The following is a 16,892-nucleotide window of genomic DNA, read 5'->3' as shown; positions in this document are numbered from 1 at the left end:
GGCGAGTTGTTCAAACTTGTTTACGGAGAGTGCGAGAGCGTTCTGCTCTCTGCGCGCTCTCTGCAGCTCTCTGTTATTGCGATCGGAAGTGCGTGTGTGTGTGTGCCTTTGTAGCTATTTTTATTGGGAGCAAACGAATCTCATGAGCGCCATTGCGAATGTGGGCGGCAAAGAGGCCGGTCTGAATTTACTTAAATATCAAATGCATTTTAATCATTCTTGTGTCAATGCACAAGTAATGAAAGAAAGCACGAAAAATAGGTCAGGCAGTACTTAATTAACATTTTAGAATAAAGTTAACTATTTACTACGAAACAAATACCTAATTACTTAAACAAGTACAACTATGATCGTCCCATTACCTCCGATTGTCTGTCTTTAAGATTATCACAAGCCCAATTCTGAAATAATTTCACTACCTTAATACTTGAGTATAGCGTTCCCAGACTTTCATATAGCATATATTTCGAGTATAAGATACTCTACACGCTCTCTCGAACATGGCCCTTCTATGCGGTTTTCACGAATTTAATTAATGCTTTACGATTTTCGTGTATTATTTATTGAGGTTCGATAATAAGGGCATTACAAAGCGCCGGGGAAAGAGAAAAGAACGATAACAGACAGAACAATAAAAACATATTTTATAGATGCACTAAATAATATTTGAATGGCCATATAATTGGCACCAATTTAAAATGTATTTGTTTTGGCACACAATAACAAAAGAAAATTAAAAAAAAAAAAGCCATGCATTCAATTACATTTCATATGTACTTAAATTAAGAATTTAAAGTTGCATTACCCAACTTGAGGTAAAATCTTTCTTAAAAACAAAACTTAATATAGTATACAACTTTCAGAGTGATATACGTAAACTATTTATGACGTTGTTTAGCTGCTCAAAGTTTTAAGGAAAAAATGTTGTGTCTAAGAACTATTCATTAGTCGGGCTTGTCGACTGGCTTTTTGTAGACGGGCCCCTTTTTGCGCATATATTGTTTGATAAACTCGTAGGACTTATGTTTAACCGATTCCGTGCAGGCCAACGGATTGCCGGTCATGTCGCAGTAGCGCATCTCCTTGGTGGTTATGTGGTGGCTCAACTGCAAGGATATTGTGTTATTTAATTCCATTAGAGTGTATCCCATTAAATTTACCCTCTTGATAAGGAACTTATAGTCCTCATCGCTTGTAATGCGGCCCAGCTGGCAGGTATCCTGGCGATAGGGACGTAAAAACTCGGCCACGTGACCGCTAATCTCAAAGTGAAACTTGTCACTGGCATCGCGTCCGGTTATCATGCTAAAAATATTCAAAAGGTTACGTTATTATACAGTTGTATTGTGGTCCTGGCCAGGCTTACGTCTTGCGCTTGCTGTCCCGATGCTTCTTTTGGCTGTCCGTTAGGGGCAGCTTGCGCTTTGCGCTTGGCAACGTTTCCGTTTCTGTCGAACTAGTGGATTGTGGCGAGGTTGGTCGAGATTGGCGCCGACGACTCACTGTCTCCGATAGCTCCTTTTCGCCATCGGGAGTAGATTCAGCTGGCGGTACACTGCTCGCTCCATCGGTGACCGCCTCCTCATCCGAGGAGTACAGATAGCCATGAATGGGCAGCGAATCACTGGACTCTCCAGCTGGCGGTGGAATACTATTTGCCTCGTTGCGTGTGCGTCGGTAGATCTCTTTGCGGCGGCGTATCTTCTCCTTGTTCTCCTTGTACTTGCGAGACTCCAGCTGATTGTAGAGGCGATCCTCCTCGCGGCGCGGACTTATCACGCGCACAGAGACCAGGCGACTGCGTCGCAGTTCGCGTCGCTCACGTATCTTGACTTCAATGTACTGCGCTAGGGATTTGGCGCTGAGGCTGCCCACATAGTCAATATCGATGTTGATCAGATCGGCCGAATTGGCAGTCTCATCCGTTGCCAGCTCCTTCTCTGGTGATTCCTCTACCAGCTGTTGCAAACGCTGTTCCGCGTTCGGTGGCTCCCACTGTGGAATCCGATCGCGCAGATTGTAATAATATATGTCACCCTCGGGTGTTAGGCTCCAGTGCCATGAGGGCGGCAACGGATCGACGCCAGCGGGCAGCTTATACTCCACATCGTCCTCATGATCCGGTGAGGGCGGGTCAGCGGCATCGCCGCAGCGCAATGGCACTGGTACAGGCGCATCCTCGCTGTTGAACCATTCGTTGGTCTCTGTGTTCTGGTAAAATGGCAACAGCTTGGGATCTGTGTTGAGATCTGCGCCGAAATATTCGCAACGTAGCTCGTGCTCGCGCCAATCCTCACTGCCAACACGCTTCTCCGCCTCGTCTTGGGCTACCTGCATTGCGATATGTTGGCTGAAAACTTTGTGATCTGGGGTTGTTTTTGTCCTTGACTTACCTTTCTCTCGAATAACGAACGCCGCAGCTCCTTGGATATGGTTCGACGTGGATCGAACTCGGAACGTCTACGACTCTCAGACTTGCTGCCACTGGCGCTCTCTGTGGCGCCCTGCCATTCCTTGGGCTGTGTGGTGATTGTGCAGATGGTATTGTTGCCACTCATCCGAGTTGGCGGCTTGGACTTTTCGTAGCGACTGCTGGTGTCGCGTCTGAAACGATCCTGTCGGTAGCGATCGCTGTTTAGCACGGAGGAGGCGCTGTTGCTGTCCTCCAGTGCGGTGGCCGCGTGATGCACCTGTTGCTGGCGATCCGCCTCGCGTTCGTGCTCCTTCATTTGTTCGATGCGTTCGCGTTTGGGTATGCGAAAGATTTCGGGCAGGCCATTCCACTTTTGTAGCAGCGCCGCAATGCGCTGACGCACTGACTCATCCTCCTCCGTATTAGATTCTGGTGGCGGCTCCGTTGGCATCTCAGCTGCTGGCTGTGCCAACTGGCTGCTCCATAGCTGCACGCTCTGATAGACGCGGCTGTCATTTAGCATGGTTCTATTAGGTATGGGCAGCGACTCCAACGCCTCAAGCAGTGCCAGACGCAGCTGCTTGTCGCTGCCGCTCTCGCTGATCCAGGCATGAAGCAGACGCAGGCCATGGTAGTCGAGGAAGAGCCGACGACATGGCAGTTCGCCACGGGTGAGCACGCCCAGCAGCTGGAGGCGAGACTGCAGCAGCTTGGCACGCACCATGCAACGCGATAGACGCAACGTGTCCAGCTGGTTCTTGAGCCCGCTGCGGCCGAGCAGCGTTAGCTGTTCAAGCACATCTGGGTCCTCCAACTGGTCGGGCTTACGTGTTGCTGATTTCTCGCCGCTGGCGCCGCCCGAGGGACGCAGCCAACGTCCCGCTTTGTATTCGCGATCCTTGGCCTTTGGCTGCTCTTTGCGCTGCTTGCGCGCCGTCGGCAGTTTGAGCTGCTTTCTCGACTTGCCGCTCCTGGGCGTTTTGGTCTTCAGCTCCTGCTGCTCCAGCCGCAGCTCCTCAACCAACGATTCCGGCTCACTTTCGCTCTCCGTATCGAGCTGCTCGCCCTCATCCGACTCGGGCTCGTTGCCAATCCAGCCACGACAATTGGCCGACTCGCAGTAGCAGCGCTGAGCATCGCGTCCGTAGCGCTGATATTGGTAATCAAAGGTGATCTCCTCGCCGGGCAGGATAGTCTTCACGCTGAAGAAGCCAATGCGCAGCTCACCGTTCACCGTCCACTTTTGCGTCTCTGCGTTCGGATCACAGCTGTGATTGATGTACCGCGAGATGTTGCCCTTGGTGGTCGCGTCAATGATCGCCTCGCCGCGCAGCGCCATAAAATAATAGTGCCGATTGCGATCCTCCGAGTACAGATGCTGGCGGCGCTCAAATTCCTCGCTGTCTATGACCTCGCCCACGTACTCCATGATGAACTCGCCGGGCGGTATTTGCAGCTCGGCAGTAATACCGCAGCCCTTCTTCTCGGTGCGAAAGACGCGACAGGGCCAGCCCTGATGCTGCTGGAAGCGTTTGTTTGTGCATCGCTCGCCGTAGGTGCACAGTGGGCCACATTCGATCATGAGCATGCGGTTGATGCAGCCATCGCCGCAGCGCAGCTGGCCCAGTCCCTCCTCGTCGCCGGTGACAAAGCAATCGCACTGCATTTCTGCGTTCTCCTTGCTCACCTGCCGCGCACAACGATAATAGTTGTCGCGCAGCGTTTGGAATGTATGGAGTCCTTCGTTGCGTAGGAACTGCTCGTTGATAGTCTCAATCTGTGCCAGCTCGGCTAGCTGTTGTTCCATGCTAATGGTCGGCGTTTGACTGCTGCTGCCACGCCCCAAACTAGCCTTGGCGCCTTGGGGTTTCTGTTTGATGCGATGCGAACGGCGCACGCCCGAGGACAGATCCTCAGTGCTGCCCACGGGTGAGGGAGCCGGCGTGTTGGCTGGCGTCTCCAGATTGGCCACACGCTGGGCAAACTCATCTTCAGTTATCTCCTCCTGTAACTGTGGTTGTGTCTGCTGCTGCTGTTCTTGCTGCTGCTGTTGTTCATCCTCCAGCTTGTAGTCGCGCTCGAGCAGCTTGACGCCATCCTCTATGAACTTGGCTATGTCGTGCAGCGGATTGGATGCCTCTAGCTCAGAAGTGGGCGTTGGCAAGCTGCGGCCAGGCAGTTCGCTGGCTTTTGTTGACGAGCTCGAGCTGGAGTCCAGCGAGTCCTGGCTGATGGGCAACTGTTTTGCTGTTGCTGCTTTGCGCGACGGCTTCCTTTGGGCTGACTTCTTGTTGCTTCCGCTATTGCTAGGCTTAGACTCTGCCTCGGACGCGCGCTCTGGACTCAGTGTTGCCTTAAAAGGATGCACGGAGTTGCGACGCTTATTGGTCAACGGCAGCTTGTCTTCCTCGTGGCGTTCTTCGGAGATGGTATTGCGACGTGTGCTCTCCTTTGGCGCCTGCTTTTTGGCACGGGCCAGCGGAGTGTTGCGTTCCTGCGTCTGTTCCGACGATTGCTTCTTGCTTGCCTGCTTAAACTTCTTTTTGGCCTTCTCTTCGTGCCGGATCTGGGCATGAGCCTTGTCCAAGACCTTGAACAGCGCGTCGCACTCTACAAAAGTTGTTATTGTCGAGGACGAGTTGGAGGAAGATGGCCTCTCCGGCTTGGGACTGTCACTTGTTTTTTTCTTCTCACTAGCAGTTGATTTTGTTGTGGCCAAATCCAGCTTTGGCTCCTCAGCAGCAGTTTTGACTGTCTTGGGTATTGGTAGCGCTGCGGCTGTGGCTGCTTCTGAAGGACTCGGCAAAAGCTGTGGAGCAGTTGCTTTCTCAGGCTCTGAAGGACCTGACGTAAGCTGTGGTGCAGCTTTAATCTCAGCGGGTTTGTCTACCAACGGCTGTCGCTGCGTTACAGGCAAGTCAATCTGCGCCGGCACATCCTTGGGCTTGGCCAGTTGCCAGGACACAGCTAGCGGCGTTTCAGTCATGCCTAAATCTGGCTGCTTCTTAAGTTCAGCCTTTAAAGGCTCTGATATTGGGTTGGCATTTAGTAGTTTCTCCATAGTCACGGGCAGCTTCAATTCTATGCCCGTAGCTTTGGCCGCGCGCCTCAGAGATTCTAATTCGAAATGTGCGACGGCTTTGTACGCCGGCTGCGGAGTGGGCTCCATGATCTCGGTCTTGTCTTCTGGCTTCACAGCAGCATCAGTGATTGAGTCCGTCATTGACTCTGATGCAGTTAAAGTTTTTGTCTCATCGCTTTTGGGCTGTGCAGCTGATGTATTTGGTAATGACAATTCCTTCTTTAGCTCTACTGCCAGCTGAATCTCATCCTTAACCTGCTGTGGACTGCCGCATTGCTGCTGCTTCTCCTTTGGCTGCAAATCTTCAATAGTGCATGGAGGGTGCAGCTTGATGGTTGCTTCACTGCTTAGCTTCGGCTCTGTGTTGCTGCACTTCCGCAGATTCAGATCTCCAATAGATTCTGGACTGTGCGACTCGCTTGCTAGTTCAGTTTCGAGCTTCGGCTTGTTATTTAGCTGCTGTGGCTGCTCCTCCTGCTGCATCTCTATTTGTGGCTGTTCCTCCTGCTGTTGCTGTTCTTCATCCTTGTCCTCGTCTTCGGTAAACCAGAGCTCTGCTGGCTCGCTGAGCACTTCGGCCAAAAGTTCCGATTCCGTTTTCTTCCTCAGCTCATGCAGTTTTTCATCCACACTGGGCTCGGCTGGCGGTTCACAAAGCTGCTCAACAACGCATAGCTGCTGGGCCACAGGCTTCACATCTGCTTGTTCCTGCTGCAGTTGCTCTTGTTTGGGAAAGATAAGCTTGAAAATGCGCTTGTCCTCGGCTGTGTTGGTTGGGTTCTCAAATTCTGCTTCTTCCGCTATATCCGATTCAGCTTTTGTCGTCTCAATATCCACAAATATAATTTGTGAATCCGAATCTTCATCACACGGCACAGTTATGATCTCAGTCTCAACTACATCAATTGTTGTATCTAACACTGTGTCATCCTGTGGTATTTGTGCAGCATTCGATGCATCCTCCACAGCCAACGGGGGCGGAAAACCCTTCAAGGACTCATCAGAGTCAGAGGCGGCTTCTGCTTGCTCCAAGCTGCCAGGCAAGTTTGGCACTGAATTGTGCAAGCTGGCATCCAGTTTCGAGCAACCGACTCCAGTTGGATTGTCTGGAAACTGTGCTTTGCGTGGCCGTCCACGTTTGCGCATGGGCTGTTGCTGTTGCTGCTGCGGCAGCGGCAGGGCAGAACTTGTTCTATCGCTGCTCACCTGAGCAACAATCAAGCTTGGCATTGGCTTCGGCTTGGTAAACATGTCCAGCGTCGGCAATGGGGGCACCGCAGGCAGCAGCGGTGGCGGACGCGGCGTAATCAAACGATTAACTTCGATTATTGGCGCTGTCACTGTGGACGCACTAGCTGCCAGTTGGGATGTTGGTGTCGGTGCATTAGAATCGATGCGTGCCTCAATTTGTATTTTGTGCGTCTTGCGGCTTTTGTTCAGCACATCGAGCACATCAAATTTAATGATTTTCTTGCGCGTACTGCGCCGGCAATTTGTTGGCGATGTCGACGAAGTGCGCTCCTCAGCTAGTGATTCCATTTCCTCAGCTGCCTCAGACTCTTGTGCATTGACCTTGGGCGGTCGGCCGAGACGTTTGCGTAGCGCCGGCTGCTTTGCAGCTTCGTCTGATGTTAGCTTGTCCATTTAATTTGTCGCTGCACCTAATGACAGCATGCAAATGTATTCAGTTCACGTTTACTGCTGCAATAAATGCGCAATTGACTTCCTTTTTGCATAAAAATTCAATAATTAACTGTGAATTCGCTGCGCAGACCGATGGATACTCACATATTTGCAGAAATGCCGAATTTTCAGGATTTGTTTATAGTAATGTTGCGCGGGTGACCATTTCATTGAATAACATAAATGCACTAAAAAATACCAAAATCACCACTTTGACTTGACAAATCTCAGCTGACGCACACACACACAATTGGTATGTGGCGAACAGCTGGTAACACTGCTGATTGTGACAACAAATGAGCGTCAGGGGTAAATATGATGTAAATATAAAATTAAATATTACATTTAACAAGTTTTAGTTCATTTTTATATTTGTGAACACACCACGAACTAATTGTGACCCGTTTTATTGCTTGGACTTAATTACACTTATATTTACATGCATATATATGTACGTATCACGATTGCTAAAGCTCAAAATCAGAAACCTTAGGCGGACTTTTGAATGCCTTTTCGGTTTCCGTTAAAAGTCCAATAGCACGAAAATTCTCATTCAACATGGCATATTCTTGCAGGGCCTTCAAACATTGCATGGCCTCGGCAAGATTGTCGATGGAGATGGGGTTTGTAATGTCATCTTCTTTATTTGTTGCTTGTTGATGTTCCGCTCCTAATCGATCTGTTGTTATATTAGAATGCGTTGGTTCCTCTACCATTTGAGCTTCAGCATCTATATGCTTTGGTTCCTCCACCGTTTGAGCTTCAGCATCTATATCCTTTGTTTCCTTCGCCATTTCAACTTCAGCACTAACATGTTTCGGTTCCTCCTCCATCTGAACTTCATCATTAACTTGTTTCATTTCCTCCTCCATCTGAGCTTCAACAATTACATGCTTTGTTTCCTCCTCCATCTGAGCTTCAGCATCTATATCCTTCGTTTCCTCTGCCATTTGAGCTTTATCAACTGTATCCTCCACTGCTTCAGGCGCTGAATCCTCCACTATATTAATTACAGGAATTGTAAACTCTAATTTTGGTTTTTGTTTTGCTTCTATAATGCGCTTCTTAACATGAGCTTTTAGGAATTTCATAGTCTCGCCATGGTTATTGATGACAATTGGCTTGGGTCTGGCATCTTCAAGATCTTCAATTTTCTCTTCGTCCTCAGACTTGCGCTTTTTCGCATGAGCCTGTACAAACGTAAGAAAGTTTCTTAGTTTTACAAGTTCTTCGTATTTAAGTTGTCTATACTTACCGAAGGCTCATCGGTCTTAGCAGACTTATTCTCAAATCTTGTTTCCTTTAAAATACACACAATATTATATATTATAATTGTAGCAATTATTTGGGTTTAAGTAACTTTGTACTTACTAATGGCTCATAATTATGAAATAGTTCGAAGAGCTTAGCATTTTTAGTATGCTGGTGATTATTCGTTCCATCCGATTTCTGTGAATGATCGATTTGTATATTGGAGAAGTACGTACTATCTATGGAGTGCCCGGTTCTACCTGTTTATTTCGGGCTTCCAAATCTTTTAGCTTTGTTTGGTAACTTTCCAGTATTCTTTGTATTGTGTGTTGCTCTTTAACCATGGAATATACTTTACTCAAGTAAATATTGCGTGATTTAATGTTCGATTCGGTTCTGATGAGCTTCCGAAAATTGAAAAGTTTCACATTGGTACTTTTTAAATGGTCTTCCAATTTCGATATAACCGTTTGCAGTGCACACATTTCTTCGCGGGGCTCCGCCGGTATTATGTCAGTCATTGATTCTGACATTGATTCAATAACAATTGCAGCAAATTAATTGACAAATGAAAATTTCTATGAGAATCTGTATTTGCTTTAATGTTGTCTTACACAGTCAATACTTTTTCGATTGTTTGCTTGCGTTGCCACCTCTTTCGAACGATAGATATATCGATTGCATGTTGCTGGCGTTGCCGTACAGATATATTTCGTTTATCCACACGCCATGCTATCGAAATCGCTATTATTGATATTCAATGAGATGCAACCTTTTCGATATGTGTTCAAAATGCAATCCATTGAATTTTTAATTCATGAAAAATAAAAACTTTCACAATTTAAGATACACTTTCTGTTTAAGGAATACACAACACCTGTTAAGAAGTCTGCGATACAATTTTGTGTATTAGAAACGTTAAATCGATTTATAATATCGCTATCGTTATCTTCGTTGAGATTTATATATATATATATATATATATATTAATAGGTTTATATTTTATATACAATTTAAATGGCCGATTCAATAACTAAAAATGTCTTATCAACTTTACCTTAAGCGCCACGAAGTATGCAATGAAAAGGTTAAAATTTCTATTTTAGTCAATTTCGTTAAGCTGGCGAATTCGTTAAGTTCAAAATTTAAATGCAGCCAACTTCACGTAAGTCTGCATAGTTTTCAAATGAACTGAAGTTGGCTGCAACAGTGGCGGCATCTGGCGGCAAATATACAAGCTTCAATAGAGCCGGCTTTTAAATAATTCAATATTTAAATGATTTACATATTGTTTGTCCTTCATTCAATCAAATGAAATCCAAATACTTGGTTTATTTTATATTGTCAAACGAAGAGATTGTTAGACCAGTCCAATGGAGCGTACAAAACATGAACTGTTGAATTTAATTTCCGCTCGATAGCATACAAAATTAACATATTGCTTGAATATTTATTAAGCAGCTGCGCATACAATGTGTGAAAATTGGTCAAAAGAAGAGTACCCATTTTTGGCCAATCTAGCGCAGTTCCGTTTCGGGCAACCGAAAACAAGCGTGAAACAATTTCAAAGTCAAGCGAACCCTTCGCTCGGTACGCACTTGCACCTTGCAGCTTGACAGGTAGGGAGTGCAGCGGAGCGCGCAGCGTCGATGGGCGAAGCTGTTGCCAATGGATGCGTGGGGGTTGCAAGCGATCAACTGACAACTGCTAACTGCGGCGGTTGAAGGTTTCAGAGGCAAACCAAAAGCGAGTAATTGTTGCGCAACAAGCGAGCCTCCAGTTACGCCAGTGATTTTCCCAGACAGACGTGAATAGGGGGCAAGGCAGCGATGCAGCAATGCAGCGGGGCATAAAATGTGGGAAAACGAGTGCAGCACATTTTAAAAGCACACAAATTATGATTGACTCAGCCTGAACCTTTGGGCAATGACCAACGGCTTCATTATGTTCAAGCGGCTCCCACAATAAGTTTGCTGCTGCTTGTTTGGAAATTGCATTTCGTGCTGGCACATTTCGTTTCAATATGTGACGTTGCCGCAGCTCGGGCACCGACAAGATCGGACAGAAAAAAAAAGAAAAAAAAAGGTTCAATGCACGCGGGTCACGACTTGGCGGCATCCGTATCGGAGCTTGTGGCCGGGCGCCCATAAATCGGCAGCGGGCTGGCAACTGCAATCTGGAACCTGACGTGTTTTGGCTGCCGTTGCCATTTGGTCTGCGACTCTGGGGCCTGACTCGTGGACTGTGATCCGCGACTTGTCAATCAATAGCCATGCCCGGAAATGTTTGGCCGCAATGATGTATGTTATTGGCCTGGCTAGAATTAAATTGCCAGCCCATTTGCTATTTGTCAAATTTTCATTAGTCAGCCATAAATCGAATCGAGCCGTGCGCATTCATTTTGGCCAGTCAAACCATAAATTTTACGGCAGTCGGCCATCGGACTGATTCTCACGAGCGAGCTCTTAAGTTTTGTGGCATTAAGAAAAACTTTCTAGTTGTTCACACCAAGCGCGTGTGCAGCTGGCGGCGGCAGCAATTGCCAATTGCCAATCGCCACCTGCGCCACAAAATTGGCTGCAGATCGAGCTGCGAGCTGCGAGCTGCGAGCTGCAAGCTGGGAGCTGCAGACGCAGTCGCAGTCGCAATCGCAGTTGGTGCCGCGTTTGGGCTTGTTGCTTGACTAAAAGCGAATTCCAGTTGCAAACCCATTTTTGGCACGATCAAACCACAGATCGAGCTGGCCAGGCCGGGCCATTTAGGGAAGAGGCCACAGCCAAGCGCGGCAGCTCCTGCTGCAGCTTGCAGAGCATTGATTTGAAATTGTCTGGAACGCACACGTGGTGGCTACACAAATGCAGGTGTGTGTGTGTGTGTGCGTGTGTGTGTGTGTATGATCGTGATTGTCAGCATTGGCATCCAGCTGTGAGAACGCACCCACTTGGCTGGCTGACTGGCTGGCTCACACTCACACACTCACACACACACACACATACACACCCACAACCGCAACCAGATCGCGACGAGGCCAGCGGCCCCCGATCGTGCCGGCTATCGCAATGAGCGGAGGTATTACTGTGGCGGCCAACTGGCGCTGCTGCTGCTGCTGGCGCTGCTGCTGCTGCTGGCGGCCAGCGTGTTGATTGATTAATCATTGCTGGTAATTTGATTTTGTGCCATTTGAGTTACCGTTACGCTCTCCTGTTCCGCCCCGTCCTAAGCCGCTCCAGTCCAGAGCTGCTGCTGCTGCTGCTGCTGCGGGACAAGCCTCTTTTCAGCGCTTTGATTGATTGTTTCATTGCATTTGAGCTTTGCCATATATTCACCTGGTTGCCCATAGACAAGTCATGTATCGTGTAGCAGTCCGTCATATTGTGTCGATCCGTCCCTCGCCCGCCGTTCAGTTATGCATTTTTGCCATGTCAGCTTAGCTGTCAAAATCCTTGAGCCCAAACCTCAACTCCAACTCTGGCACACTTCTGATGCAGTCGATTAAACCCCGTCACCAGAGACAATGTTGACAGTCTTGGCAGCCGATCAACGATTCACGCTCTATGCTAATCGGGTACGTGGGAATACTTTAATCCTCAATTAAATTGGCATTAACTGGGGTTTTATAATTTTGCCACTAAATGTGTTACGCTTTGAAAAAGACATCTGCGATTCTATTCAGTATAAATATATTCGATCGGGTCTATGCTATCAACTCTTAATTCGCCAAGTATTGTGTTTAGTTCAAAGCTATAACCACTTGAGAATTATAAGCAATGCAAAGGTGACAAAGCTGGCACCTTTGTAAACCTAGTGCCAAGTGCTGATCAAATGTAATTCTTCAGCTTATCCATAAGCCAAGCACTCGCCTTGTAGAGAGCCGAGTGCCCACGTGTTGGCACTTGTTGTGCGTTGTTAGCTGAATTTGGCATGCGGCCGAAAGCCGTTGTTGTTGTGGCTTTTGCTGGCCGGGAGCCAACTTGAGCCCGTAAATCATTTGCCAGCGTCAACAACTTGTCAACGGGCCAGGCAAAAGCCATTGACTCGCCATCGAGAGGTTGGAGAGGTTTTCGCTGTCGACTGTCCGAGATCGGCTGCAGTTTTGGTCCAGTCATGGCTCATGTTGCATATAAATGGTGCTTAATGAGCTCGTGCCAAATAGAATTGTCAGGCGCCGTATTCCAACTCTCCCCCCTTGCCTCTTTAACTGGCCGGCGATAGCGTGTTCGTGTTGCGGTCAAATTGCTGTTAGAATTCCACAATTTTATGGCCGGGCATTGATTTGATCACGATTCTGCAGAGTCTGGCATATGTAAAACCAAATATGGCTGTTGCGAGCTTGGGGCGCGGCAGGTGCAGTGGGCCCAAAAACTGGCCCAAACGGCTGCCAGAGACGTTGGACACGTTGGAGACGTCGGAGACGTTGGAGAGCTGCTTTCCCACGCGCCTAGAGCTGAAAGTGGAGTCCTATTGTTTTGGGTGCAATCTGCCATCTTGGCAGCCGCTAACCACTAACAAGCTGCGTTTCGCCTTTATTATTTTTAATTGGACTGATTTCCCGCTACAGATACATTTGTATCTGCGCCTGCGCCTGCGCCCAGTGACATATGCAGCGAACGTCCAGCCAATCATCCTAGGCCATCATCAATCCAAATGCAATGGCTCGGCTCGACTGTACTGCGCCGCCGCCGCCAGCTGCCATTGACTCTTGACCAGCTATGGACGCGGAGATCTGTTTGGCATTGTAGGCACTGTGTGCTGCAGCTGTGTCCAACGCCAAGTCGAAGGGTTGCCTCTGCCGGCTGCCAGCTCTAGCTCTAGGGTTGCTGCTCAAAGATTCCCACGATGCCGCTAGCGCAAAATCAGCTGCAGTTTTTCGCGCAGTTTTTTTTTTTTCTCCTCCTTTTTTCGTCCTTGGCGCCTGCTTGTGCCAGGGGTTGGGCTGGGCTGGGCTGGCAGCCGCCTCGTTTAGGGGTTGCGCGCAACACTCCCGTCTCGCCGATGACACGCTGCGACATTGTGACGTCATCGCCAATGTTTGCATTGCTTTGGATGAAATGCTGTCCTAATGATGAGGGCAACTCAACGCCTTCTGGCAGCGCCTTTTAACGAAAACCATTTGACTTGAGCCCAGCCACAAAAGACTTTTTATTGTCCTGGCCACGCCTCGCATGCTTTCCTGAATCCAGATATGTGCGTGTGCCCGCATGTTTTGCGGTTCAGGATTGTGGAATTTGGCATAGTTTTGATTTTAAATGGATTCGCATTTTGCGATTGGGTCAATGTTTGAAGAAAGTTTTGTTGCTTACATTACACTTCGATAGGAGTTAACAGTTAGTTAACAGCGCGGCTTTCACTAACAGCTGAAGTCTTTACATGTTGCTGGTAAAAGCATGTTAAAACTACTGTGTATGTAAATTAAGTTGTGTCTGTGATATAGTTGCATATTTGTAAAGCAATTATTAATCTTCGCAAATTTTACTCTATTTACAGCTAACTATCCCACATTTTCACACAACTAGTCGCTGGAATCACTATAAGCCTGAAATCCAAGCATGTAAGTCCCACAATAAATACTAAAAATAGGAAAAGCATATTTCTTCGGCAAGCCGAAGATTGAATACTCCCGGAAACATAAGACTAAGAATATGATATGAAATGAGTCTTATTATATAGTATTTCGATTTGATACGTTGCTGCATATATGTTAAGGGAATATGGAAGTTCTTAATTGCTGAAATTAATCAAATTATCTTGAAAAACATAAATTATATACAAAAACTTAGTTTTAGAGCGTTTCTTGCGATAGTGACTTGTAATATAGAAGTTCAATGTGGATATGATTTGGTAAATAAATAAAGGTCCCTCTCCGAACAATCCAAGAACTGTATTTCCTATATGATATATATATATAGTATAGTATAGACTTGCAACGAAAGATGGATCTATGCAAGGCTTTAAGAAGAAGCTTCATTTACTGTTAACAGACCCTGATCAAGAAAATATGTGTGTATGCTTGTAAAAGCTGATAAATTTATAATACCCTCTGCCATGATATAAAAAAGTAAATTTTTTATGTTGCTGCCGCATTTGCCGCAATTAGTCGCCGGCTGTGCTGCGTTCACACGGGGCAACTGCAATGCGGACATGAAGTCAGCTCTAGCTGTGATTTTGAGTAATCATCGTCTGGCGGAAATTCAGCAAGAACAGATATATACAATATATACATATAGGAAAAAGCAGAGAGCTGAAGCGTCTAACGCGCTGCTTGACCCACAAACTTGACAAATCCATCAGCGCACGCCCAGGCTGAGCAGTAGGAGGCATTATGGTCAGTTGCAAGTTGCACGTTGCACGTTGCATGCGGCCCGTTGCAGGCAGCATGGCTAGCACATCGTAAATCAAATGCTCATAACTTTTTCTGCAAACATTTGTTGGCTTAAATCACGCGAAATCAACGTGAGCCCAGTTGGAGCTGGGCTCGAGTTGGAGCTTGAGTTGAGTTAAGAAGGTAAATCATAAGTCACTGCATGTCTGGGTCGTCATCTTCATCTTCAACTTGATGTTCAGCTTGGAGGAGGCGGCCGACGTTGCCGCCTCATATGCAAAGTGTCAGTCATAAGTGACTTTTCGATTTTGACTGCCAGCAACTGCAGCAGCAGCAGCAGCAGCAGCAGCAGCAGCAACGGCAACAACAACAGCAAATTAATTATAGCCAAGCGATTTTCAGACATTTTTCTTTCTGGCTTCTCGGCATATGTCTTCATGTATGCATGTCGTCATGTCTGCAACTCTTCAAGTCAGCCAGCTGAGCACCTTTCACCTTAAATTACTTGCTTTATGACCGCGAGTGTTGGCAAAATGTCGACCTCTTTCAAGCGTTTATTGTTGCTGGCCATCAGGTGTTTCGTTTGATGGTCGTAACCGTCACCGTCTGTACGAGGGCAAATGCTTCTAGGCAGCCCCTTTCACCAGCATGCAGAGTTCAGACGAGCAAGTTGCAAGCTGTACGCACAACTTGCCACAGGCGCCGCCCGCGCCATCAATGAAGTTGCCACAAGCAAAGACTTGTAAGCCGCTAATTAATAGTCGCCTGAGCATCGCCTAAGCCTTGATTAAACTGCACTGCCAACTGGCAGCCCAACTGGTTGCATTTTGAACTCTTGAACCATTGCCATAAATATCGCCAATAGATGTTAGATACGCGCCGGCAGCCTGGCCGTCTGGCCGCCTAGCCGCCTGCCTCTGCAGCTCTTCGCTTGGAGTCTTCATTTGGTGGCCAACTATTTGGCTGGTTTTGCGTCGTTTACCATGTCGGCTTTATGTCAATTAGATGTTTGTCTTCGATTAAGTCCCAGACACTGGAGCGAGCGCATAATTTGGCGCTTGTGACAGCAATTTGCCGCTCCAAGTGAACCCCACTACCCGCCCAAGCCTAAGCCTGCGCCCACTTGTCAAACCACTCGCAAATGGACAGCGCATCGCGCTGTTCTAATCACCTTCGTGGCAAAGGTTGACCTGGTCAATCAATTGATTGATGTTTGGCCCCGTCTGTGTATATATGTGTGTGTGTGTGTTAAACATTGATTAGCCTTAATAGACGCAGGTGTGCCTGCTTGCAGCACCAGCTCTGGCCCAAGTCCTTTGGCCCCTTTGCGTGCGTTTTTACGGCCGCTCAGAATTTCTATTACTAATGCTATTGATTTCTGTGTTGTTTTTTGTCCGTCAAAATGATTGATGGCCGTAATTGGAAAACAAGCGGCCGCCTGCTCATGGGCATTTATCGTTAATTCAAAGTTCAACAAGGACTTGCCACCTACCCTAAACTGCTTCAAGAAAATCGAATCTATTTTCAAACAATGTCAAAACTTATTTTATGTGGTATATATAACTTGATGTAAAACTAGGTATGGTGATAATAGAGGTAGATTTGAAATTTGCACTAACCACGAAGTTTAGGGATCGACGTCCTTTGAAGAGCAACAAAATGTTATAAAAAGAGAATATTTAACTGGGCATGCTACCGATTCTTCCTATATTGTAGTACCATCCTGTATTAGTAGTGCCATGAGACTTGGCTTATATGAAAGCAGCACAGTTTAATTAATAAATGCTGAGTTTTCTCCAGATATAAGTATGTACTGCCGGCAACAGAAAGGTTTGCAACGTTTCAAGACGATGGCTTTTAAACTGAGAGACAAATATGCATAGAAACAGATAGGCGGACAGCCAGAAGAACAGAGAGACGGACAGATATATATATACATATAATATAATGGGATCATGTCAAAATTATAATACTCTCTATTAAGGTTTACAAATGTGTCACCATATCCAAATAATTATCTTAAATGGGATTCTTTTCAAATGACACTTCCCTTAAGATCTATACACTCCGCGGATTCGAGCCAGCAAGGCTCACAGTTCTCAATAAAATTGTTTTATTAATGCTATTCAAATTTGGTTTAAACA

At 46.9% G+C, this 16,892-nt stretch overlaps 2 protein-coding genes and 1 long non-coding RNA gene across 4 annotated transcripts in view; 1 reads left to right on the top strand and 2 right to left on the bottom strand.

Annotated features, from left to right (window-relative positions):
- LOC138911144 (uncharacterized) overlaps nt 1-16,892 on the top strand; it is a 93,753-nt gene that overhangs the window by 15,089 nt on the left and 61,772 nt on the right. The window contains exon 2 of the long non-coding RNA XR_011416511.1: nt 13,914-13,977. This is a non-coding gene — a long non-coding RNA (uncharacterized lncRNA). The remainder of the gene's footprint in view (nt 1-13,913; nt 13,978-16,892) is intronic.
- LOC6623058 (histone-lysine N-methyltransferase Set2) lies at nt 664-7,373 on the bottom strand. 2 transcript variants are annotated; one of them, XM_015175755.3, is made up of 5 exons: nt 7,284-7,373; nt 2,394-7,221; nt 1,367-2,331; nt 1,161-1,305; nt 664-1,106 (listed from the first exon to the last, which is right to left on the bottom strand). In XM_015175755.3, exons 2-5 carry the CDS (start codon nt 7,137-7,139, stop codon nt 945-947), a joined length of 6,018 nt encoding a protein of 2,005 aa, XP_015031241.1. In that variant the 5' UTR covers nt 7,140-7,221; nt 7,284-7,373; the 3' UTR covers nt 664-944. The 2 variants fall into 2 exon arrangements, with proteins under 2 accessions (XP_015031241.1, XP_002047094.1); XM_002047058.4 differs by lacking the exon at nt 7,284-7,373 and having other exon boundaries at nt 2,394-7,277.
- LOC6623054 (gelsolin-related protein of 125 kDa) lies at nt 7,570-9,065 on the bottom strand. Its single transcript, XM_002047057.4, has 4 exons — nt 8,690-9,065; nt 8,550-8,627; nt 8,434-8,478; nt 7,570-8,368 (listed from the first exon to the last, which is right to left on the bottom strand). Exons 1-4 carry the CDS (start codon nt 8,960-8,962, stop codon nt 7,646-7,648), a joined length of 1,119 nt encoding a protein of 372 aa, XP_002047093.2. The 5' UTR covers nt 8,963-9,065; the 3' UTR covers nt 7,570-7,645.

The sequence above is a fragment of the Drosophila virilis genome, chromosome 3 (genome assembly GCF_030788295.1).
Source record: "Drosophila virilis strain 15010-1051.87 chromosome 3, Dvir_AGI_RSII-ME, whole genome shotgun sequence".
NCBI classification, from domain to species: domain Eukaryota; kingdom Metazoa; phylum Arthropoda; class Insecta; order Diptera; family Drosophilidae; genus Drosophila; species Drosophila virilis.
The sequence above is the reverse complement of the archived record's forward strand: the minus strand, read 5'-3'. Positions and strand labels throughout refer to the sequence as shown.

Excerpts from the sequence above, each read along its gene's own strand:
- LOC6623058 (XM_015175755.3), bottom strand. The coding sequence starts at position 7,139 with ATGGACAAGCTAACATCAGACGAAGCTGCAAAGCAGCCGGCGCTACGC. Across the intron at positions 2,332-2,393 it reads GTTCGTTATTCGAGAGAAAG|GTAGCCCAAGACGAGGCGGA; the intron begins GTAAGTCAAGGA and ends ATCGCAATGCAG. Across the intron at positions 1,306-1,366 it reads CGGGACAGCAAGCGCAAGAC|CATGATAACCGGACGCGATG; the intron begins GTAAGCCTGGCC and ends GAATATTTTTAG.
- LOC6623054 (XM_002047057.4), bottom strand. The coding sequence starts at position 8,962 with ATGTCAGAATCAATGACTGACATAATACCGGCGGAGCCCCGCGAAGAA. Across the intron at positions 8,628-8,689 it reads TGGAAGCCCGAAATAAACAG|AAATCGGATGGAACGAATAA; the intron begins GTAGAACCGGGC and ends GATCATTCACAG. Across the intron at positions 8,369-8,433 it reads CTAAGACCGATGAGCCTTCG|GCTCATGCGAAAAAGCGCAA; the intron begins GTAAGTATAGAC and ends ACGTTTGTACAG.